This window comes from Solanum dulcamara, chromosome 8 (genome assembly GCF_947179165.1).
Source record: "Solanum dulcamara chromosome 8, daSolDulc1.2, whole genome shotgun sequence".
NCBI classification, from domain to species: domain Eukaryota; kingdom Viridiplantae; phylum Streptophyta; class Magnoliopsida; order Solanales; family Solanaceae; genus Solanum; species Solanum dulcamara.
The window spans coordinates 73,485,732-73,510,287 of NC_077244.1; the positions used below are offsets into that span (position 1 = coordinate 73,485,732).

General features: G+C 34.5%; 3 protein-coding genes across 4 annotated transcripts; 2 read left to right on the forward strand and 1 right to left on the reverse strand.

Annotated features, from left to right (window-relative positions):
* The first annotated feature begins 4,067 nt into the window (after nt 1-4,067).
* On the forward strand, nt 4,068-8,455 carry LOC129899325 (succinate dehydrogenase subunit 7A, mitochondrial-like). The gene is made up of 4 exons (XM_055974255.1): nt 4,068-4,235; nt 4,334-4,402; nt 5,759-5,861; nt 8,105-8,455. The coding sequence occupies exons 1-4, from the start codon at nt 4,182-4,184 to the stop codon at nt 8,176-8,178; spliced, it is 300 nt and encodes a 99-aa protein (XP_055830230.1). The 5' UTR covers nt 4,068-4,181; the 3' UTR covers nt 8,179-8,455.
* Nucleotides 8,456-9,281: 826 nt separating this feature from the next.
* On the forward strand, nt 9,282-11,141 carry LOC129899324 (40S ribosomal protein S18-like). The gene is made up of 4 exons (XM_055974253.1): nt 9,282-9,389; nt 9,464-9,624; nt 10,508-10,696; nt 10,834-11,141. The coding sequence occupies exons 1-4, from the start codon at nt 9,387-9,389 to the stop codon at nt 10,937-10,939; spliced, it is 459 nt and encodes a 152-aa protein (XP_055830228.1). The 5' UTR covers nt 9,282-9,386; the 3' UTR covers nt 10,940-11,141.
* Nucleotides 11,142-11,508: 367 nt separating this feature from the next.
* Nucleotides 11,509-22,710, reverse strand: LOC129899323 (uncharacterized). 2 transcript variants are annotated; one of them, XM_055974252.1, is made up of 8 exons: nt 22,677-22,710; nt 16,835-17,009; nt 16,697-16,750; nt 16,076-16,142; nt 15,844-15,944; nt 14,818-14,862; nt 12,113-12,583; nt 11,509-11,935 (listed from the first exon to the last, which is right to left on the reverse strand). In XM_055974252.1, exons 2-8 carry the CDS (start codon nt 16,964-16,966, stop codon nt 11,765-11,767), a joined length of 1,041 nt encoding a protein of 346 aa, XP_055830227.1. In that variant the 5' UTR covers nt 16,967-17,009; nt 22,677-22,710; the 3' UTR covers nt 11,509-11,764. The 2 variants fall into 2 exon arrangements, with proteins under 2 accessions (XP_055830227.1, XP_055830226.1); XM_055974251.1 differs by lacking the exon at nt 22,677-22,710 and adding an exon at nt 22,404-22,592.
* Between the last annotated feature and the right edge of the window lie 1,846 nt (nt 22,711-24,556).

Genomic DNA, 24,556 nt, shown 5'->3' on the forward strand with positions numbered 1-24,556 from the left:
CACTTTGATTCTTAATTTACTTGTCCAAAAAGCTTTGGAACATACCTTACACAATTGTTGCTATAATGGTGAGTCTAAGCAATGAATAATATATGTCAAAATATGTTTCTCTTTATTCTCCCATGGAGATAGTCATTTGACATGGCTACTGGGTATAAGTTTTTCTTTCATTTGTGAAGTTTGGGGGGCTGGTGATATGTGCTGACAGCAGAAACCGCCTTGCTTGCCACTATTTATAATGGACAATAAATAGGTTGCTTTCGCGTTTAAAATTTTACTGATGCTACAAAACTTCTCAAAGTTTTGATTGATAGAGTGCAAGGCTACAATGTATATCAGTTTGCTAGAATTTTTAAATTGTTGTCTTTGGGTTGATTCTGAAGATACAAATAAATTCGAAATGCCTTTTACTTGGTAACCTATACTTAATCGATACACTGTCCGATAACCGTCCGATAATTGCTAATCCGATACCGAACCAGTCGATATCTTATAGGTTGGCTAGCGGATTAGTATTTTTAAAAGCCGATAACCGTTAAATCAAACTGTTAAACATAATAATCCATCCGATCCGCCCGATAAGCAGCGCTAACGCTAACTTCAGGACCAAGAAATTCTTCATTTTCTTCTAGAGGTCGAAATGGATCTTTGTACACTTCAAATGATTAAACAATCATTGGAGTACTTAATGGATATGCTTTGTCCATATAAAATCGTTTAAAGATTTTTTCAGTGTAGGTAGATTGGTGGAGAAAAACCCCATCTGCTAAATGTTCAATTTGCAGATCTAGACAAAGTTTTGTCTTTTCAAGTTCTTTCATCTCAAATTCTTTCTTTATATATTCAATCGCCTTTTGGACCTCTTCAGGGATTCCAATGAGATTTATGTCATCAACATAAACGACGAGTATAACAAACTTTGATTCTGTTTTCTTAATAAAAACACATGGACAAATGACATTATTTATATAACTTTCATTTTTCAAATACTCACTAAGGCGATTATACCATTTACGCCTTAATTGTTTCAGACCATATAATGATCTTTGCAATTTGATTGAGTACATCTCCCTAGACTTAGTACATGCTTCAAGCAATTTTAATCCTTTTGAGATTTTCATATAAATTTCATTATCAAGTGAACCATAAAGGTAAGCTGTAACTACATCCATTAGATGTATTTTAAGATTTTTATGTACAGCTAAACCGATGAGATATCGAAAAATTATTCCATCCATAACAGGTGAATATGTTTCTTCATAGTTGACCCCGGGTCTTTGAGAGAATCCCTGTGCAACAAGACGTGCCCTGTATCTTACAATTTCATTTCTCTCATTTCATTTCCGCACAAAAATCCATTTATAGACAACTGATTGTACATTTTCAGGGGTTTGGAATACAGGTTCAAAAACCTCACATTTAGCAAGTGAGTCTAATTTTGATTGAATTGCCTTTTGCCATTCTGCCCAATCACATCTACATCGACATTCTTCGATGGATTTAGGCTCAAGGCTTGATGATCTCCTGCTCACATGTGTGGATACGTGGATCAAAATGAGATAGTGATGAAATTTTCCACCCAATTTCTCTTTCGGGATCCTTTTTCTCTCCTCCTAATTGCGGGAAAGTTGTTTCATCAAATCGACAATCTGCAAATAAAGCAGTAAATAAGTCTTCTGTCAACGATTCAAGGTAGCGAATTATGAAGGGTGAGTCAAACCCAACATATATGCCCAACCTTTGTTGAGGGCCCATCTTTGTACGTTGTGGTGGTGCTACAAGCACGTATACCGCACAATCAAAAATTCGTAGATGGGCTATATTTGACTTATGACCAAATACTAATTGTGATGGAGAGTATTTATTATAATTTTTCAGTTTGAGACGTACAAATGCTGTTGCATGTGAGATAGCATGACCTCAAACAATAATCGACAATTTTGTTTTCATAAGTAGAGAGAGGTCTTGCTATCAATTGTAGGCGCTTAATAAATGACTCTGCAAGGCCATTTTGAGTATGAACATAAGCAACATGATGTTCAATTTTTATCCCAATTGATAAGAAATAATCATCAAAAGCTTAGGATGTAAATTCTTCAGCATTATCAAGGCGAATAGCTTTAATTGGATAATGTGGGAATTTCGCCCTTAATCTTAATATTTGTGCTAATAATTTTGCAAACACAAGTTGCGAGATGATAAGAGGCACACATGAGATCATCTTGATGATGCATTTATTAGGACTATAAAATATCTAAACAATCCATTAGGTGGATGAATAGGTCCACATATATCCCCATGTATACGCTCTAAAAAATAGGAGATTCGATGCCAACCTTCAGGATTGATGGTCTGACAATTAATTTGCCTTGATAACAAGCAGCATATGAAAATTCACCATTCGTAAGAATCTTCAGGTTCTTTAACGGATGTCCAGTTGAATTTTCAAGAATTCGTCTCATTATTATTGATCTAGGATGACCTATTCGATCATGCCGTAGCACAAATGTATTTAGATCAGTAAACTTTCGGTTTACGATCAAATGTGCTTCAATTACACTAATTTCTGCATAATATAGGCCAGACGATAAAATTGGTAATTTTTTCAAAATATATTTCTGGCCTGAGACACTCTTGGTTATACCAAGACATTCAATATTCATTTTATTTAGTGTCTAAACATGATATCCATTTCTGCGGATATCTTTAAAATTTAACAAGTTTCTTGGGGATTTAGAAGAGAATAGTGCATTTTCTATAACAATCTTTGTCTCCTTAGGCAGAAATATAGTAGCTCTTCCGGAGTCTTCAATCATTTTCGAATTTCCAAAAATTGTAGTAACATTTGCTTTTCTTCTAAGCAAGTAAGAAAAATATTTTCCGTCTTTAAAAATGGCATGAGTTATTCCACTATCAATTAGACAAATATCCTCGTGATTGATTATTGATCCAAACAAAATTTGAGGCATATTCATATTTTTCCTTTTGTTACCTTTTTGAAATAGCTCAAAGTGATAGAGGCTTGTGTTTATAACGTGTTATAAAACAAACTAACTTAACACATTAATAAGAAGGAGATATAGTAAGAGAAATAAAGAGACCTGTCTTTGTAAATTAATTGGCTATTTATAGCCAATTTGAAGTATGCAAATATTGACTAAAGGGGTCACGGGATAAGAAGGAGATAGGGGAAAAGGAAATCAAGAAAGGACATGCATAAAACGTCATTGAACCTTTAACCCACTTTTTATTTTTAATCCCTTATATATTAGTTGTCAATAATTTATTTTTACACGTTGTTTAGAAAATCATTAATAAGTCTTGAAAAATCTTTTTGTAACTTTAGAAACTTATTCACAATTTCAAAAAATAATAATCTTAATTTGTATATTAATAAGTAATTTTGAGTAATTATATTTTAAATATTGATAACTAATATAAAACAGAATGGGTATTTTATTTTTAGAGAAACAACATAATCACAAATAAATTATTATCATATTTACAATTATTTTTTATAATTTAAAATAATTATATTTTATATCACTAATTAATAATTTTAAATAATATTTCAAGTCAGATACATTTAGATTTTTTTTTTCTATGCGATACACTAAAATAGAGAGAAATGAGCGCGAATATGAGTGAGGCGAGCGAGATTTATTAATGTATTTTAAATTTATGTGAATCACAGTAAATACATGTATCTATATATATCTAATGTGATTCGCATGTATTTAAAATATCAGATACATAGAAGAGTAGCGAGCGAGATGATAGAGAGTCAAGGAAAATTTATCTATGTCAAATACATGCGAATCTATTTGGATACACTGTATCTAGAAAAAAAACATTTAATATTTATCTTATTTATTTTAAAATACATATATCATTAATGTATTTGAATATACTAAAATTTGCTAATTCATAATATTGCAAAGTAACGCATATCTAAATTTAGCTCATAAATTAATGAGATTTCTCTAAGGGCATCTCCATCCTTACTCTCTAAATTTACTTTTTTCTATTTTCGAATACAACTAACCTCATTATTAGAAGTTAGGGAGTTTTCTGTAAATCACCTCTCTTCCAATACCCCCATTTCACAAAAAATCACTGTATTGGGAGACTCGTCATCTTCTTCATCTAACTTTGCTCTGTTCGATTTCGTGAAGAAAAAAATGGCGTTTTTCCTGAACAAAACAGTCTTGTCTAAGCTTCGACTCAATGCTCAGGTTCCTTTCATTTCTTATTCGAGTTTTTTTTTTGTATTTATGTGATGCGTGTCGGACGATTTGTTCTAATTAAATCTCTCTTTTTAATCATATTGTAGAAGACTGATGAATCTTTGATGCTATCACGACGTGGGATACATATCGAACCCGGGGTTCGCGAGAAGGCTGTGAGTACTTGCACTTTCCCCTTTTTACCAATTGACCTTGTTTCTCCAAAGTTTTTTTTTTCACTTCAAAGATCCAAATTCGCGTTAAATTTAGATTTGATGCTTTAATTGGGATGGGCAATCTCTGTTTTTAGTAAACTTTTGGTGAACCCACGATGTTTCTATTAGGGATTGAGTGCTTTTTGAAGAGTACTGTATTTTGTGTTGGTTCTCCATTTTTGTGTACAAACAACATACCCAGTGTAATCCAGACATATGAGGTTTGAGGAGGATAGAGTCTACTCAGACCTTACTCCTACCTGGTCGAGGTAGAGGGGTTCTCATTTTTTGTGTATACCACTTATATTCAAAATCTTCCCCACTAAATCTAACTTTCCTTTAATAAAAAATGGAACTTTGGGATAGCTGATTTTTTTTGAAGAAAGAAGCTGGACATATTTATAGAAGAGCTGAAGAAAATTTGAATTGATAAAGAGATATTAGGAGCTGTCTTCTAATTGTTCTGGGTGTAACCAGGAATCTAGTTAATTGATTGATACTTTTGTTGTAGCCTCAAGGTTGATAGGGGGCATCGATACAATGTATCCTGGTTATCTTTGTGCCAATAACCGTCTAAGTTCTAATTTGTTAAAATCACCTTATCAGGAAACAGCTGATTTGTTAAAAAAAATTGGTGTAGTTTCTGCACTAAAAAGTGTACTTGAGGATTACATATCATTGTGAGCCATTTTAAGATAAAAGACTGTTTGTCTATTTTATCGAGGGCACAGGTGGTGTTGCAATAGCAGCAATGTGAAAATTACAGTTGCATTCTTTCTTAGTATAGTAATATGCTAGAGTGCAAAAATAATAGTTGTGCCGCATGACATTACCCAGAATGTCTTGCATGTTACAGCATGTTAAAGAAGTATCAGATGTATTTCCTGTAGCTTGGTCTACAACATTTTTGGGAGGCTTTTCTCATAATTAGACTTCTTCTTGAGACAATTTATATTTTATCTACTCGTGTGTATGTTGCTTGGGATGGGGTTGTTTGTCAAAACTCAAATTCCATAGTGCCTCCAATATATGTGTGCTTGAATGAGCATAGTATGTGTGTGTGCGCGCATGTTAAAACGAGCATGAGCTTTAATATTTCCATGTGCATGATTTATTCTTTAGTTGAGTTAACATTTGAGTGGCTTGCTTTCAATTGTAAATCATTAAATTTCCTTGGCAAAATGCTGTAAGCTATTAATTCCACAAGTAGGATCGCTTTGATTTGAACTTGCTTAATTGTTTCCATCAGTAGCTCTTTCTTTTTGCTCTATTTTTTTTTCCATCTGATTTATCCTTGTCAATTCTTATTTTTGGCAGCTCTTGGCAGCGGATCCCTCCTTGAAACGCTTTAAATCACATAAACAGAGTGTGCGAACCCTCAAAAGGGTGGGAGATGTTCTAACTATTGTTGTAGTAGCAGGTTTTGCTCTTCACCACATATTACTTTTTTTTTTTTTGTGAATAGCTATAAGTGACTAAGGAGTCGTTTGGTATGAGGGATAACTGATAAGCAATAATAATCTCGGAATAAAATGCATGATTATTTAATCTTTCGTATAGTTAGAGGTATTAGTTAGTGCAAGGATTATTTTTCTCACCATTTATACCATAGTGATGGGATAGGTTATCCCACATATATGATGGGATAACTAATCCCATGTGATATCCCAATTCATAGGATAACTTTGTTTATCCCATCCCCAATACCAAACGATCCCTAAGGGTATGTACTGCAGAGCTGGTGAAGTTGTTAGTTGTTACTTTCTTCATGCCATCCCCTTGGCTGAGCACATTCGTCATATTGAGACATGAACCCCAGCATTGGTTCATGATTCCATTTCTCTTGGGGTTGAGAGCATGGTATCTGTACTAATGTCACAGAACTATTAGACATGCAGTAATCTATCATCTGTGACAAATTTTGGTTAAGTGGAGCTTTCTGCTAACCGGTTAAAATTGTTGCCATCTGATTAGGAGGTCGCGGGTTCGAGCTGTGGAAACAACCTCTTGCAGAAATGCAGGGTAAGGCTGCGTACAATTGACCATTGTCGTCCGGCCCTTCACCGGACCCCATGCATAGCGGGGCTTAGTGCACCGGGCTGCCCTGTGACAAATTTTGGTCATATGGAACCCAAATTTTATACCATGATTGTTTCATCCAATCCCTCAAACCAAATGTGTCGTAAGAGTTATTTCATATATTAGGGATGCTCCTCTTGCATTATTTGCTGCACTCCCTTCGTTTGTAAGATGATTGTAGAAAGATTGATGTCTCTCCTTTCCCTTCTCAGATGGCCTATACATGAATTTGTGCTTGATATGGACATAAATAAGAAAAGTTCAGGGCATGATAACTTGGAAGTGCGTTAAGTTGTCTGACTATAAATTATCAAAAGAAAGAAACTAGGACGTCAACTGTCTTCTCCAATTTAACTTTAGACTTGCCAATGCCTTGGGGGCTTGGGGCACATTTCTAGGCACTGAAACGAGACAGATAAAAAGAATTGTAAAGAAATTTTCAATGTAGGTTATAGAAGCAGAACAAGAAGGTAGTAAAAAAAATATTCCATTTCAGTCTCATGGATTAACTGCTGTAGGATTTTGAAAAGCAGTGCAGCTTTCTCTTACCAGCTAGGAGTTGCTGCTTCTTTTTTTCTTTTTCCTTTTTTTGGGCATATGGTGGTTGGATATATAAATATAGTGTTTATTTATCTTTTTCTGGGGTAAAGAGGTGAAAGGAGGGAAACTTGGAAAGTAATATGCAAGTGTTCTGAAGGGCACAACGTATTTATGATTGAAATCTCCCTGTATATTTCTGATGAGCTAAGGTTTCTTATGCCCCTCTTTTCTCCAACTTCTAGAAATGGAAATAAGAATGATCATAACAGTCAGGATAACACTATGGTTTTTGCTTTTTATTACTTGGGGTGTGGCCCTTTTCCGGACCCTGCTAACGACGGATGTTTTGTGCACCGGGCTGCACTTTTATTACTTGTGGCTTGTTATAGATGTCAGTCTCAAAACAAGTTGGTCTGAGTGTAGTAACACCATGTCACTAATAGTCTTACTACCCTCCATGAGTTTTTAGTTTTCGATGATAATCAGATCCATGTCATTCGTTTCTCAGTCATATAAGTTCAAAGCCATTGAAAATGCTTTAGAACCTTCTGCTATTACCTATTATTCCCCAACAAAGGAAAAACGAAAACCTAAAGCCTTCTGCTAAGTTGAGTTATGTCCAGATCTTGTTCAGAGGCTTATATGTTCTATGCAACATCTGATATCAGCCACCCTTTGGTGCTCTTAGAGCGATATGATCTACGCTGCTCTTAATATAATTTGCAATGATCAGTTTCCGGCCTTCATAAGTATTGGTGTCTCATTTATATTTGAAACTATTAAGAACATTAGTAGCTTCTTCGCTGTTGATTTGTATCCAACTCCGTTTTATTCAGAGGCTATTAATTATGTTCCTTGTGGCGTCTCTTTACTGTTATTGGGCTGCTATTTGCTGTCTTCATCCTGGAAAAAGCTACTCTACATGGCTTGTTTTGCCTGCAATTTGCAACAATTGATATGGATCTGTTTGTAAGTTTCACCATTTCTGTTGATTGCTAATACTTTTGAAACTGACATTCTGATCTTCCTAATTTGTATTTACAGGATGTTGTTATGAGATATATGTGAGAGCTGTTATGCGGGAAGAAGCAAGGAAGAAGGCAGAAGGAAGCACATAATGCATATCATTCTGCTTTTGCATTTCTTCACTGCTTTAATTCTCCAAAACATGGGGAGAATGGGATAATGAAGGTCCATTATCTTGATACTAAGTACATGAAAATCGTGTTTTGACTTTTGTTTGGGTTGGTGATATGAAAATAAGATGGCTCCAAACAGTTGAGGCTGCATTCAACACCAAGAACTTTGCATGCAAATTTTGGTTTTATTTGAACTTAATGTTTGAATGCTCTAAAACGTATGTGATTCCTGGTGAGATTTTCTCACCTTCAATTATGATACTTTCATTTAATGTTTCCGTCGCTAAAGAAGGCCTTACCTTCAGATCTTGGAAGTAATTTTGGTTTTTGGATGCACCAATGCAACTGCCTATGTATTACTGTTCTGCTAATTGTAATGTTTGTCGAATCTATGCTAGTGAATGATGCTAAATCCATGGTATTTCTTTTGGGGGGATAATCTGATTACTAAATGAGATTGGTCCCAACTCAAGTAAATATTGGCCATGATTCTATGTCAACAAGTCCCTTCATGACATCCAACAAAACGAAAATTTATAGAGAAGCCTATGTCAAGAAGCAAATCTTTAAGAATTATGATGGAGTGGTTAGTATTTTTATCCGTTTCGAGTTTGAGTTGCTAAATGAATGGATGTGTCGCTTGAGGAAAAATAATGGAACTTGAAACTATATTTGCGAGCTAATTAGAAAAAATATATATATTGTAGATGAGATAGGTAATCAAAGTAAATTTACAACCTTAAAATAAGAAATATTTTATTCTGTATGATTATATTTTCTCAATAAACTAAACTTTAAATTCAATCGTTGTTATGCAAAAATATTACTTTTCTCATCACAATGCTTATGATTTTGAGGTTTGTCGTTTTTCTCGTTTTTTAAAGGAAAATTACTCTATCGTTGCTCAAGTGGCATTAACATAGTTTTATTGATCTTAATAAAGGATTTTAATGCCACAAACATGAAATTCCTTAAACTTGAGAGACTCAACAGTCATTATTCCAAAACATATGCACTTCAAGTTTAAATCACCAAATAGTTTTACTATAATACAATTACTATATTGCCCTTTTCCGCCTATATATAATCTGAAACTGTTCGATCAGGGTTAGGGTTTTGGGAGTTCTGCATCTCTTCGCCAGTAAACGAAGCAGCCGCACCTCAGAGCAGGATTTGAAACCCTAATCATGGTGAGACATATCTTCTTATGCAAAATTGTGTTTGTAAAATCTTTTGAATTGCTTCTGATTCGGGTTGTGTGCAGTCGCTGGTTGCTAATGAAGATTTTCAACACATTCTTCGTGTTCAAAACACGAATGTCGACGGGAAACAGAAGATCATGTTCGCTATGACATCAATCAAAGGTATCGGTCGTCGATTTGCTAACATTGCCTGCAAGAAAGCCGATATCGACATGAGCAAGAGGTTACTACTTTTTCCTCCTTGTTTTTCTCCATACTAATTATGTAATTCTGATTGTACTTATCCTTTTTGTCCCTTATCATGTGGTATCATTCTTAAAGGTAAATACTTCCCATTTAATCATGTAAAGAAAGCTCTAATTTTGATCTCATTGTTGTTTTTGGTGTATATTAAGTTCTTAACCTTTTGGGATGTTTATATGGTATTGGATTACTATGTATTGTTATTTGCCTGTAAAACTTAATTATAGTGAATCCTCCCTGGCAAAATAAAATGAAAATAGTTACTTCAGTTTCTGCAACCATAATTGGATGTATTTCTTAAATTGTAAAGACTTTGTCACTTTTTTTGATAAATAACCAATAGTTGGGCTAGCCTATGGTTCAGAAACTAAGATTGATTAATGAGGAAAATTCTGATTGTCTTTCGGTTACTTGGTTAGTGGAGACTGGAGAGAGCCATTGATCATCTGCTGCTGGAGAGAAAGGAATGATGAAACTATCCCATCCCGATTTGGGGGATGCATTCACTCAGTTGTGATTATAGCGTGACACAGATAGTGCTGTCAACGTAGTTCTAGTAGCTTGACTAAAAATTAGCCTATGTGACCATGTTAGGTTGCTGCAACTTTGCAGTATTGAGGAAGGACAACCATGATAATTTTCTGGGGGTAGAGAACATGTCTTTTAAGTAGGGAGTGGTAGAAAAAAATGATTTTCACATTTACAGAAGTTTCAAGTAATGTAGTGTCCAACCTTTTTGCCTATTGCTATGTGAAGGTTCTGCACCAACTGTTCAAATCTTTTGTGTTGCACAAAGTGTTCCTGCTTTGATATTTTAGTTGTTGCAAAGTTATCTAAATTTCATATTTTACTCTTTTCTCTAGGGCTGGTGAACTCACTGCTGCTGAACTCGATAGCTTGATGGTGGTTGTGGCAAATCCTCGTCAATTCAAAATCCCTGATTGGTTTTTGAATAGGCAAAAGGATTACAAGGATGGGAAGTTTTCACAAGTTACATCTAATGCACTGGACATGAAGCTTAGGGATGATCTGGAACGCCTGAAGAAGATTAGGTTGGTCTTATTTATCCACTTTTGCTGTTAACATGGCATATATTATATTTGAAAATCTCAAATCAACTACTTTAATGCAAGTTATGAAAAACCTTGTCTGTGCATATCCATTATCTCTCACTATGTGATGGTTTCAGGAATCACCGTGGTTTACGTCACTACTGGGGTCTTCGTGTGCGTGGTCAGCATACAAAGACCACTGGTCGCCGAGGAAAGACTGTTGGTGTCTCCAAGAAGCGATGATTGCCTTCTCCTGAGCCAATTTTGCATGTTTTATGCTATTTTATTTTGATATGGGACAAGAGATGGTTTGAGTGGAACTTAGCTTTATGATTTTGTTGAATGTAATGGATTTTTGAGTTCTATAGAGCGACATTGCTTTGGAAGAATGTATTATCTGAACTACTGTTTGTTACTAATGAAGTTCATTTTTCTACACCTTTAATTGTCTTTGTTTGGTATGCAGTTTTTTCTTCCATCTGCTTGATTAGTTTTGTGATGTAATGTGTGGGAAGTTTCTCAACACATTGCAAGAGCTTCTTTCGTACCAATCAAAGGAATTATAGATTAACGTGCCATTTCAATCTAAGCGAAAAATGTAGGATCGTGTTTTGAAATGGCACGTTAATAACTACATAGGTAGACCAGCAGGACTTGAAGCCACAGATGACTATCATAAGTTGCTAAAGTAATCATATAATGCTTGTAACGTAAATATAGATGCATCGTTAGATGAATAAAATTTAGGGTGCTGAGGAAATGCACTGGTAGTGAAGTTGACGGTTCTTTATTTGAAAAAGAATTTCCAAATCTCTCTATGCGAAAAATGTAGGATCGTGTATTAACCAAGATAATGTACATTTAATTTACACCTTCAAAATAAGGAAGAAAAGAAGGTCCACAAGCAAAAATAACTACATAGGTAGACCAGCAGGACTTGAAGCCACAGATGACTATCATAAGTTGCTAAAGTAATCATAATGCTTGTAACGTAAATATAGATGCATCGTTAGATGAATAGAATTTAGGGTGCTGAGGAAATGCACTGGTAGTGAAGTTGACGGTTCTTTATTTGAAAAAGAATTTCCAAATCTCTCTATCTGCTAGCTCCTTCACTAAATGGGCACCAAAAACACCTTCCTCATCGACCACACTTCTCAAATGACGTGTTGCACTGTTGAAGCTCACATAATTCCTTTTCGCAGCCAGGTATATTACTCCATAGGGAGGCCTCAGACACTGGTAGGTTAAAGATGGTGAGAAATTGTTACAGCACTATCCCGTTAAATAAACAAAATATATAGGAAGCAGCAGTTGCAAAACAAAATTCGCTGTAACCAATTTGGGATAAAATAAAGAAACGATAAAGGTGGTGTAAAATCAAACATAACATAATAGCTAAAGAGTTAAGTTTACCTTTTTTATAAGCCCATATAGCTTCTTGAGGGAAGGCACTGAGTAGGGAAGTTCAGTCATTAAAATTACATCATATCCACCTTCGCCATTGTCTGCATCATTAGCCCTCTCCCATGCTCTGCTTCCCGAGAGCTTCCTAGATCTCCTTAAGGAAGACTCCAGCCCCAATATGCTCCCGTCTTGGCTACTACAACCATCCATGAAATCCTCCTCTGACAAGCTAAGGCTCTTTCCTGTTGGTACCTCAGATATATCATTCCTCACCACAGATAAGACTGTAGGGAGTTCTTCCCACTCCCCAGCATAAAAGTGCACCACTGGAGCAAGAATCTGTCTTGAAGGAGTCAAAGGACTCTCAGGTTGGCGGCTCTGCCTATCACGGGCCTGCTCAAGGTTTGCTAAAACATTAGGGATAGTGGTGCATCTTATAGTTTCTGCACTGAGGTCCTGAAAATGTACCGTTGAAGCTCCCTGCAAGAGGTTATGTTACATCAGTTTATTGGAGTAACTTGAAAGCAAGGGTCCTATGGAGATATACCCATCAAAGTTCACTACAACTGGACTTCAGCTACCATGTCCGTAAACTAAAAATTTGTAACTCCGTCATTTGAATTCACTCACTTGTGAGTTGTGACGTGAGTTGAATTTTCGATTTAACATCCACCTCGTGCATTATTTAAGCCCCCCTAAATGATGACAGTTACAATATATCCTCAAAGAATGCAAACTGTGACCTTCAGCTTGAATTCACTACAAGCTGGGAACTGATCCCAGCTTGCATTTGGTGGACTTTGTGGAAAAAAGAAATGCAAGATGCTTTGAGGATAAGAGTAATAACATTCAGAAAATTAGAATGAATTGCCTTAGTCTTCTTTACTTTTGGTGTAAACGTATAGAACTTTTTGTTGATTTCATAGGAAATTTCTAAATTTCCAGAAGGTAGTCACTATGCTTTTGAGTTTTCCCTGATGGGATTGTAAGTGACCTATACTCATCATTTGTTCGATGATGAGTTTTGTTGTGAATACAAAGTTACCTTTACCTAAAAAAAATGCAAACTGTCAACCTGCACAACTAATTTATTGACAAAAAAGGACCTTAAGAGGTTTTAAAAATTTCTATGCTTTGGGACCTGACACAAAACCAGTTGTTCCCATTACAGGTCAAGTAGGTTCTTCATGTTCACAAGGCACCCTTTCAAAACTGTGCAATCTAGTTTAGGGAGAACTTGCCACTAAAAATAGAGTCTGGCAAGATCCAAAAAGGTGCTCCATTTAACAGGGATACATCTATTTTGGTCAGGGTATACTTTTGAGAAAAACTGAAATTTTGATCCTCTCAAATTTTTCTTTGAAAACCACAGAATTCCCAATGACAGCTTTAGTGATCTACAAGTTGGGTTTGCAAATGGTCAGCATAAAAAGTTGAAAATTGCCTAAAGTTCAGATTACCTAAGCTCGATGCTCCAGGAATGATACGGTACATAAAATGTAACACAAAATTATAATAGCGAATAGAAAAATGCTATTGGATGCTATGCTGGAAAAGAATACCTACCAAAGTCAACGGTTAGTTCTATAAAATGGTTCTTGGGCCCATAAAATAGGATGGTTGAAATAGAAAAATACTATCAGGTGTTATGTTGCAGAAGAATACCTACCAAAGTGAAAGGTAAGTTCTACAAGATGGTAGTTAGGTCAATAATATTATATGGGGAAAATGTTCCTCTAAGGTTCATCAGATCTATGAGATGGATGTCGCATAAACGTAAATGTTAAGATGGATGTGCAGTCATAAATAATTATTCAATAATAGAAATAAACATCACTCTGCAGAAAATGCAAATAGCACAAGCAGGAAAAGCAAGTAGCACATGCAGAGAATAAAACGTGAGAAGATCACTTGAAATGATTTGGTCAATTCCTACAAGACCTTCAAATGCACCGGCATAGAGGTGTATAAGTGTAACCATGATGATTGAAAGGCCTTAAAAAGGAACAAAACAGACCTAAAATCACATAATAAGAAAGTTGTCTTAAACGACCTAAAGTTTCTTAAAGTCCAAGCAGGCTTGGCAAAAGATCGAATACAATGGGAGAAAATGCATATAGGCGAGAGGAGAGTTGCCATTTGGTTTGCTTAAATTAGGTCCATTAATTGCTATGAGTCTTCTAATATTGTTAGAGATTCGTGTCTAAGTAGAAAAAGTGGAAAAGTTGTAGTGTCGAGAACCTAAATTAATGATTATTAGAATGAAATGAGGGCACAAATGGAGTATAATGGATAGTGATGATTCTTATAGCAGACTCCAACTTGCTTGAGATTGAGACTTATGATAAGCTAGTTTTTGAATGTATAGCCAAATTTCACCCAAGAAAAGAGGGGTTACAAAGGGAACAAGAAAGGAATAATAAGAAGGATCGCTGGATACTGACAAATGTGGGATTAAATGACTTATATTGAGCTATGAAAATCCTGGTTTGAAGCAATGAAATATGCAATGCACATAGTTCGGTGATGATTAGTGACAAATACAATAATCAAGGCACGACTTCTCAGGAATCAACTAATTTATTTCCAGCAGTTGACACCCTTTGTGTGCCTAGATTCAGTTCTAAAAATACTTCCTGAACACTTTACACCAATGACATTCAAAATTATATTTGTCATATATTTCTGCACACAAACTACATTAAAGCTGTTACCTTTAAACAAGCGAAAATTCCAGGAAGCCCATAACTGCAACCAAGCTGAAAGGAAAAAGTCCATAACAGAAAACAGAATTAACTTCCACTATTTAAAGTGAGGAATATTGGGAATACAACTAGGTACGGTTACTTCATCTCCTATAGATTTGAGGAGAGATGATAGACCGAATGACAAGCAAAGCTGCAATCTAAGCAAATGCTAAAGGCACAGACATGCCATTTAAGTATCAAATCACCAAGAAATGCATCACAAGATCAAAGATAAAGATATCAAGCAACAATAATAACAGTTCCAAAATATGTGATGGACTAAGACTCTATTCAGTGCCAGCATTACCACCATTAACCAACAATAATCACAAGTGAATTAAGTGTGCTTTGGGGCTTAATGGAAAAGTTTCAAAAATGTTATGTTTGGCAAGCCACATTATGGGTGGTTATGTGCCGTATATCACGTGCATAAATCTTTTGATGAAATAAGCTACAATTCAAAAGGCACCAACTAATGATGCATCTTAGGAGCCCTATTCTCTTGGAGGCAAATAGTTATCTTTCCAAAAAGACTTATGCTAAGGTCCAATGGCACAAAAAGGTTACTCTTTAACCAAGCTTTATTTCTTCTGCTTGCTCTCAGCCTATCCCATCATCAAGGTCCTCTAAGGTAATTTAAAATGCTTATACCAAGTTCCAAAAGATCCAGTTTTGCACTACAGTTAAGTTGGTGGTGTTCAAAAGGAACCATAAAGATAATTTGCTTCTACCATCTAACACATGTTTCGTAGAATCTGTTGATACAAGTCCAAAAACATGCTACTAAACAGGTATTACATTTATCACATACTTCTCAGCTTAGAAACAAAGCTCCCTGGCGTTTGAACAGATCATTGTAGAAATTTGTATAATAGATTGATCTAGATTCTTCCAAATATGCATGTTAATTCATTGTTATCCAACAATAGTGAAGATGAGGTAATAAATGGTTAAACTGCATATAAATCACACGAATGATTTCAGATGAAGTACCTCAAGCACCCTTTTGCCTCTTAAGCTCAGTTGTCCATCCCGAATCTCATGCTTGAGAACATTAACAAGATCAATTGATATGTCCCAAGATTTAAGATGCCCTGAAGTGCAACAGATCAACTTTCGAAGTTAAAACTGATTATTCAATGCCCTTTTACAATTTCTGACACCAAAACCTGCTATGAATTATTTATAACATTTGGCCTATGCAGAAACCAGCAACTGTACCTACCATCTGACTTTGAGGATATTGTTTCTGAACCAGTGAATCCAATTATATCAGCGACACTGACTCTACCCTGCATAACATAGAAACAAGTGCATTTCAAGTTACATATTAAAATCTTTTAGCAGCTTAACGCTTGGAAAAAATTGTGCATATATATATTATTAAGCTCAGGATAGTGCAATAGAGCATGCATGATTTTCAAGTGAAAGACACAGATCCGACTGTAAAACTATACTCTCTATTTCAAGAGACATGGCCCATTTTGTAATATGCAGGTCAAATTGACTACATTTGGGATTCTTGGACATTGTTAAATCCTTTTTATAAATTGTTTTTATATATTTAGGAAACATACAGGTATACAATGACTTCCCAAAGGAAGATAACAATTTTTAGAACTAGAAATATCGGTCCTAGGTTGTTTCCTGCCATGTCACTGTGTCAGCCACCTCCTCAAAGACTAAGTACAGCTCCCGGAATTCAAATAAGGAAAGAGTTATGAGTCCTTATCAAAAAATAAAATAAGGAAAGAGTTATGAGTAGCCACCCATCCTTGAGACATATGACCAGCAACTTCACTTGAAATAATTTGTATCAATAGCAAAATAAGTGAACTATTTGTACCTTGAAGACATCCAAATCTACAGTCTCCCCAGCATATTTGTAGGGATGAGTAGCCTTCACAATTTAATGCGCATGTGAGACTCAAGAAAACTGAAAAACTAAAAAGAAACTTTTTGAAATCAGCTAAAGAAGGTATACCTTTGATGGAACTATCTCCACAGCTGGTGAGGGAAGATGGACATCTTTGTCAGCTATGACTGACATGTGACACCCTCGGTCTTGCGATATGAAACCAGGCAAGCATTGAGCAAGAAGTGATCGTGTACGCATTATATAATATACTCAGGTATATCAAGCTCACTGAAGAGAGAACCTGTAAATAGCACCATCAAAATAAATAACAGTTTTAAACTTGGACTCTTTTTTCTTTTCCAACTAAAGAGAATTCAATTTGGATTTGCTGGCCTATGGTAGAATTTCTCCTGAATCCATGCATGGATGACAAAGTGTGGAGTGAAACTAGTACATTATATCATAAATCTTCAATAGAGCTCTGTACAAGTATAGTATAAGGATGTTTGTATTTTTTCAGGGAATTTCTTAGCCAATAATACCTATCTTAAAAAGGAAATAACACAATCTAAATGTGAAAATGAAAATAAAGTAATGAAATAAGACAATCTTAATGTGAAAATGAAAATAAAGCAAGTGTTTGTCCCTGTGAGAATACTAGATAATATTATAAAGTCAAAGAAAAAGACACCTTGTGTTTTGATGATTTAAAACGTTTAACTAGAAACAATGGTGTTCTTGTTTATAAAAGGAGAAGGATTGGGGATACAAGATCTCAGAATTCACAACGAATGCCTTCTAAGAAAATGGCTGTAGAGATTAAATGACCATAGGTAGGAGCTATGGATGAAAATCTATATATATAGCAAAGCTAGGTATAGACAAGGTGATGTGGCACCTCCCTATGGCCTAGAAAATTATTTATCTTTTATCTCCTTTTTTGAATATTTTCCTTCATTCTTTTCATTAATCAATTTGTTTAATAATTAAAAAAATCTACCACATTTATTGCATCTAATTATATCTCATGAGTTACAAAAATATTCCATCTATTTGTGTTCTCTACTTAAATAGCATACCTCCTAATTCTTATGATTTAACCAATCTATAAATAATGATCGCCTATGGAGTCGTTGGATCAAAAATCCTCTATCATAACTTGAAGCTTACAATAGAAGGTTGAAGTAAAAATTGCATCAAAATTGAATGGATGAAAAGAAAGGGATAAGACCATACCGGAGGTAAATGGTCGTATCAGATCTGTTATGCAATAGGAAAGGCGGCATAATCTTATTCTCATTTTTATTTTTACTACGTTAGCTTCTTACATATATGGTGAAGTATTTTCTTGTTCTTTAGTTGCTTCTTTAAAATTTTACCACAAAAATATAGAAGGACAAAAAAAGGCAGTGGTACTCTAAAATAAAATAGTATAATGTAATATCTCGGTAATTGGTCAGGAGATATCGTACTTTTATTTTGATTAGATTTATATTTTTTGTTCAAAATTCGGGTCAGCTAACATTTTCATGTCCTTATTTTAGAAACAAAATTGTATCCTGGAATGAAGAAGCAAAAGTTATTTCTTTTATGTAAGAACTTAAAAGAAAATGGTAATGCTCTTTTTTTCTCATTTATGGTGGAAGAGGCGGTAATTAGCATAAGCGGAGGCAGTGATTTTTATTTTTATTTTTATGACCGTGGTGTCCAGGAGAGATTTCACGCACCTCGACTAATTTCACGGAATACATGCTGCCTACCACAAACAACAGGTATAACAGGTACCAGGTCTCCTCTGGAATTCGGTCTCGTTGAATAAAATGCAAACGAAATGACTTACTAGCCACAGTATATCCCCAGACCTCATGACTCTCAACTAATTCATCGACCACTAGGCGGTTGTTTAAAGTGTGAAGAGTCACTCGTTCAATATAATTATGACAAACACTTCGCTAGGGATTGTAGCTACAAAACATTCTTTCATTTTTGAAACAATGTTTTACAACCAAATTCGATAATAAGCTTATGTAGGGACTTCAATTTTGATCCTCATTTTTCATCCCCTGTGAAACAAGTAATTTAAGTTGTTATGATTTCAATTCTCATGGTCACCGTCAGTATGGATTTTCTTTAGTGTTTTTCCGGATATGATAGCTTTTTCATATATATTTTTTGCCTTTTAGTAGTTCAGTTTCAAGCTTTTAGTAATAGGGGAGCTATTTTTGTCGGTGCTGCAATAAATACTCTTTGTACAGGTACAATACATGTTTCGGAATCAATATTAATTAATCGGCTACTAAAATATACAACCCTTTAATTTCCATTTGTTTTATGACCATAGTGTCCGGACCAACTTTTGCGCACCTCTACTAATTCCAAGGGATAACTATCACCTCCCACCAACAAAAGGGACCGGATAACTCTGTCCACCAAGGCTAGAACAGATGGAAATAATCACCTAATGTTTTTTGTCTCTGTTGAGTTTTGAACCTGAGACCTACCTCAGGATTCTCAACCACTTTATTATTTCATATATTATTTTGTGTTCATTTATAGAATATAGATTAATTTGGTTTCCCGTAATGATGAGAAGGTCCTTAGGGGATTTTTTTTTCTTTTTGGATAAAACTAAGGTGATGAAAAGTTAAGAGGAAAATATAAAACAAAGTTTTAATAACAAAATGAAGGGGAAACGAGCAAAGCATGGCGAAATTTACTAGTTATAGTAAACAAATGGATCTTAGGCCTAACTAAACCCCAACAGCTAGCTCAAGAGAGGAGAATTGCTCAAGTTCATATAACGAGGCCATTTTTTCCTCATCCCACCGATGTGGGACTTAACACCCAACCTCACGCTCGGGATTGGACATCTGATGCGTGAATAGCTTTAATATGGGGGCTCAACATTGGTAAATCATAAATTGGGATGAGCGTGACTTTGATATGATGAGAAGTGGGTGTTTGGATTGGATTATTTTTAGTGGCATTTAGCTTTTAAGCTCTTTATAAGTTTTGAAAGTCTTTGAGTAACTCAAAAAGTGCTTAAAAGCACTTTTTAGGCGGAAAAAGTACCAAAAACAGCCAAAAGCTAAGTGTTCACAACTTATAACTTTTAATTTTTAACTTATAAGCCACTTAAAAAAAGTCAATCTAAACACCCACTTCTCATGGTATCAGAGTCACTAAATACGGGAAAAAGGATCTTTGGGCCGCTAAAGCAGTGATAACACAAAATATCACCATTGTATGGAAAAATATTTGTAGACTTTAGGATGACTTTCAATGGAATATCACATTTAAGATAGGAAATAGGAGAATACATTACATTTTGGACAGATAAATGGCAAGAAAATGGGAGACTAATGAATATCTTCCCTAACTTATTCAACGTGTGCTTAAACAAAGAAGTCATGCCAGCCTAAGTTGCTCGGACTCGGGTGCAGGTGTCTGAGACGGATGCGAATTCGAGAGTAGGATTCGGCATAATCTAAATTTTAAGGTTCGGGGATACGAATCCGAGTATGGATACGGGTGCAGGAATTCGGCTAAAATATTCAAAATTATAAAAATATAGTTATAAAGATAAAGATATTCTTCCCCTCAGAAAAGATAGAGAAAGTCATTCAAGACCTTCAACCAACTCTCCTTACAGACCAGTATTACTATCTACCATAAGTCGGAATACAACCGCTTGAATATTTAGCATCTCTTTGTTTGGCTTGAAACATGAAGCTATGAATATTGACCAAGAGAAAAAGTATCTTGGTCAAAGTATCCGATGTGGGTTGACCGCATCCCGCACCCGCACGATGTATCTGATGTAGGTTGTCCATAGACTCTTGATCAAAGTATTCGATGTGGTTTACCGAATCCCACACGTATCCCGCACCCCCACCCGTCTCGTGTCGACATGGGTGTGGCAGCAAATATGAAGAGTCCGCGCAACTTAGATGTCAGCTGATTGCTTCACGGACACAAGAAGGGAAGAAATTGCATTCATCCTTTGTGAAGTATAAATGCTTACAAACACTATATTTGGGGTGCAAGAGTAGTCCATTGGAAAACCCAACTCTTCTATTGGAGTTTTTTGAGTCTTTGATTTCGTAACTGTAGCAATGAACTTGTGCATCCATTTTGTATTTTTATGTACCTTGTTGGTACTAGTTACCAATAAAATCCTTTATCTTGTCATAGGAATCGAGATCTACGTATGGTTTCATATGACTTCTGTAGGAATTTCAAATGACCCTTTGGGGTGGCTCAGATGGTTTGGCTTGGGACTTCCATAATGGAGGTCTCAAATTCGAAACCCCTTGCCTGCGACGGCAATGGATTGGTCCTCTGGGTCGGAGTCGCAAAGGGTTTACCTAGTGCGGTTTACCTCTCCTAAACTATTGTACAAGAGCGGGGTTTACCTTGTGCACACCCAAAGGGTAGCCGCTATAGGTTCCCTTGTCGAAAAAAAAAGTATCGATTTCAAATGACACTTAAATCGAAGGATTACAAATAAAATAATTACAAGTAAGTTAAAACTTATTGGGGAAATTCTTAGAGATTAACAATGATAGTTGCAATTCATGTTAATTATATATGGAAAGTAAAATTTGTGGGTACAGATGTATGGACTCAATTTTTTTGTTTACAAAATGAGCCATACTGTATCAATCAGAAGCACCTGTTCCGAATTCATTGTAATAAGGACGCTACTGCAGTAATAGTACATGCGCATATATTTAAGTAATCGTGATAAACAAATTAATTTCAGCCCTCCGCTTGGATTCCAAAGATAGAGAAGTAAAGTTGCAACCAAGGGTGAGTCCTAGTGGTCAATGAAGTGGGTTTAGAACCATAAGATTTCAGGTTGAAATCCCAGCCAAGTATAGGCAAAAACACCAAGTACATTCTTGTCATATGTACAAGTCTTGATGCAACAGCTACCAAGTTGGTGGAGATAGCAAGTACCACGTGGAACTAGTCAAGCAGCACACAAACTAACTGGACACCACATTAAGCGCAAGGAAAATAAAAAACATACGTAAAGTCGATTAACAGGGCAAATGACAATATTTCCAACACTTACCTAGGAACATAACAAGTTGAAAGTCAAATCCAAAAAAAGTGGATCCTTTTCTTCTCTTTCTTTTTTTTTTTTTTTTTTAAAAAAGGTAACCATATTATCCTTCTGTTTTTTTACTTACTTTCTACTGGCACAATGTAAGATAAGACGAAATTTCTACATACAGATCCTTCATCTTCCAACACTAAGAGGTAAAAACAAGCAACAACTGGAAGAAAATAACAAGTACAAATCAAAACCAATAGAAGTTAGTCCTTTTTTGTTCTAATTACACAATGCAAGACTACACAAATATACTATTCATCTCCAATGACACTGAATTTTCTTCAGGAAACTACAAAGCATCAATCTATTATATGCCTCTATATGTGTGTATAAAAAATTCAACAACTCCCAACTCCTGAACTATGTAAATCAATCCCCTATATTCCATTTGGACCCATCTTATATCAATTTAAGGGAAACTATTATCATCAAATGAAATTCCTAAAATTTCATTTTTCCAGCAAATTGAACCACTACAAAACCCCCCAAAAGCAAGAAACATAAGACCCATAATCCAAAAACAAAATCAAGAAACAAAAAAAGTAATGTAAATTGATAGAAATGGAAACATACCACAGTGAAGAAAAGTCCAATGAAATTCAAGAATAACCTGAACTGAACAAATAATAATCTGACTTTTCACCCTTTAATGGTGAAATCAAAGATCAGAGCACTGTTAATAATATATCAATCAAATAAAGAAAATAGGAGAAATTTCCATCAATTTCAGGGAATATGCCATTAAGCTATAAACAAATTTCAAAGTCAAAATGGGAAAAAAAAATAATAGTGAAAGAAAAAGAAGCTTCGATTTTCAGACTGAAGGGTCAGTGAAAGAAAATGTACCGATTTAACCTTTGTTCGTATCAATATTACGGATGTGACCTGCTTGGTTCTAATTTGACAAAACGGCGTTTTGTTAGTATTTATATGTGAAAAGAAAAAAGTAGTCACCCACCGACCACTGTCTACAGCAAAGCATTTATTTGACACGTGGATGACACGTGTTCAATAAAAGAACTATTAATTCTTTTTAAAAAATTTCCTTTTCTCTCAAAAGATTTAATTTAATTATATACTGAGAGAATAATTTAATCAGCTAAAACATGTCGCTAATCATATTTTAAAGATTATCTATTTATTCTTCCTATAATATTAAGAGAAAAAAAGCTATGTTTCATAATTTGTAATCGAAAGTGATTGAATAGTGTAGAAAAGAATATGGAACTTTAATAAATCAACATATTAATGATTTCTCAAATATTGTGAAGGTTACGAAGGAAGATTAGAATTGAATTCTATAAAATTGAATTTTCTGTTATTCCTTAATAGCTTAATAATAGCGTGGTAAGTTGTCATTCGATTGATCGTAGATTTGGATTCTACTTGAGAAGATTTGATTGATTCTAAATTTAAAATTTAAAATAAAAAAATTATTTTGTCGATTAAAAATAGATAACTTATTTCTTATCTTTATTTTATTGCATTTTATCGGATTGTATCACATGCTATTTTGTAAGATTAAAAAATTATCATAAATATTTCAATCTAAATCCAAGATAATCTTTTGTTCCGTAGCTTAGGCTATTTATAGTAATTCTTTGTAATTATTATGATGTAGTGTATTTTGTTCTTTTTTGTAAATTGTGATGCAAGCTTGTCGTATATATATGTATTGGCTTTAGCTTTTTCTCTTGGTGATGACCATTTTTAGTCGGTCATTAAGTTTCTCTTCGTCCTTTAATGTTTGGTTACTTTTGGTATATTTTTTCGATACTATTGTGGTGCAGTGGTAAAATTATTTTATCTTTAATCAAAGATCTTGAGTTCAAGCTTTAAATATGAAAAAAAAAATTATTGGAAGTGTCACCCCCAAATAGATCCTGTAATGCGCTATTCAAATTTAATCGGGATTCTACGAATTCTAAATACTGGATGGGAAATCCAAAAAATTACTTCTCCTATACTATTTTTGCTCCCATATTCAAATTGTCAAAGTTGTTCGTCTTGCATTTTCTAATATTCTAGTTGGACCTTCTATATTTTGGTCAAAATTAGAATATATACATCTATTAGTCTAAGAATAAGCGTATCGCGCTGTGTACTTTAATTTAATAAGTTCACTTTAAATTATTAAAAAATTATTTAGATTAATAAATAAATTGATGATTTTATTAAACACTGAAACACAAAATTTATATATTCAATCTACGTCAAGAGATGTAATTAATACTTTATGTAGAATGTGGAATATATATATAATTAGAGAATCACAAAGAATAATGATTCAAATCTAACTCAAGTTTTCAAAGTGTTACAATTTTATAGTAAAAAAAAATAACAAATCGTATATAATGTATAAATAAGAAATAGGTGTGAATTAGATTTAAATATTATAATATCACAAAACCCTAAAAACCTCATCAAAACAAAGCATCATTCTTCAATAATTGTATTATAGTATAACTGGGCCAAAAAGTTCACAATCACATACACACAACAATAAAAAACACATGATAATTTATTTTTGTAAACGAAAAAAATATATTAAATTTTTGGAAAACTTACCCCAAATCACAAGGAAAATTGTCTCTTCAATCATAGATACTATCAATATTTCACTAGCAGCGTCTCAATTAGCAATTATCTATCACGATACATGATAATTTACTATAATAAACTTCAAAAAACGTAATAAAATTTTAGAAAACTTACCTCAAATCACA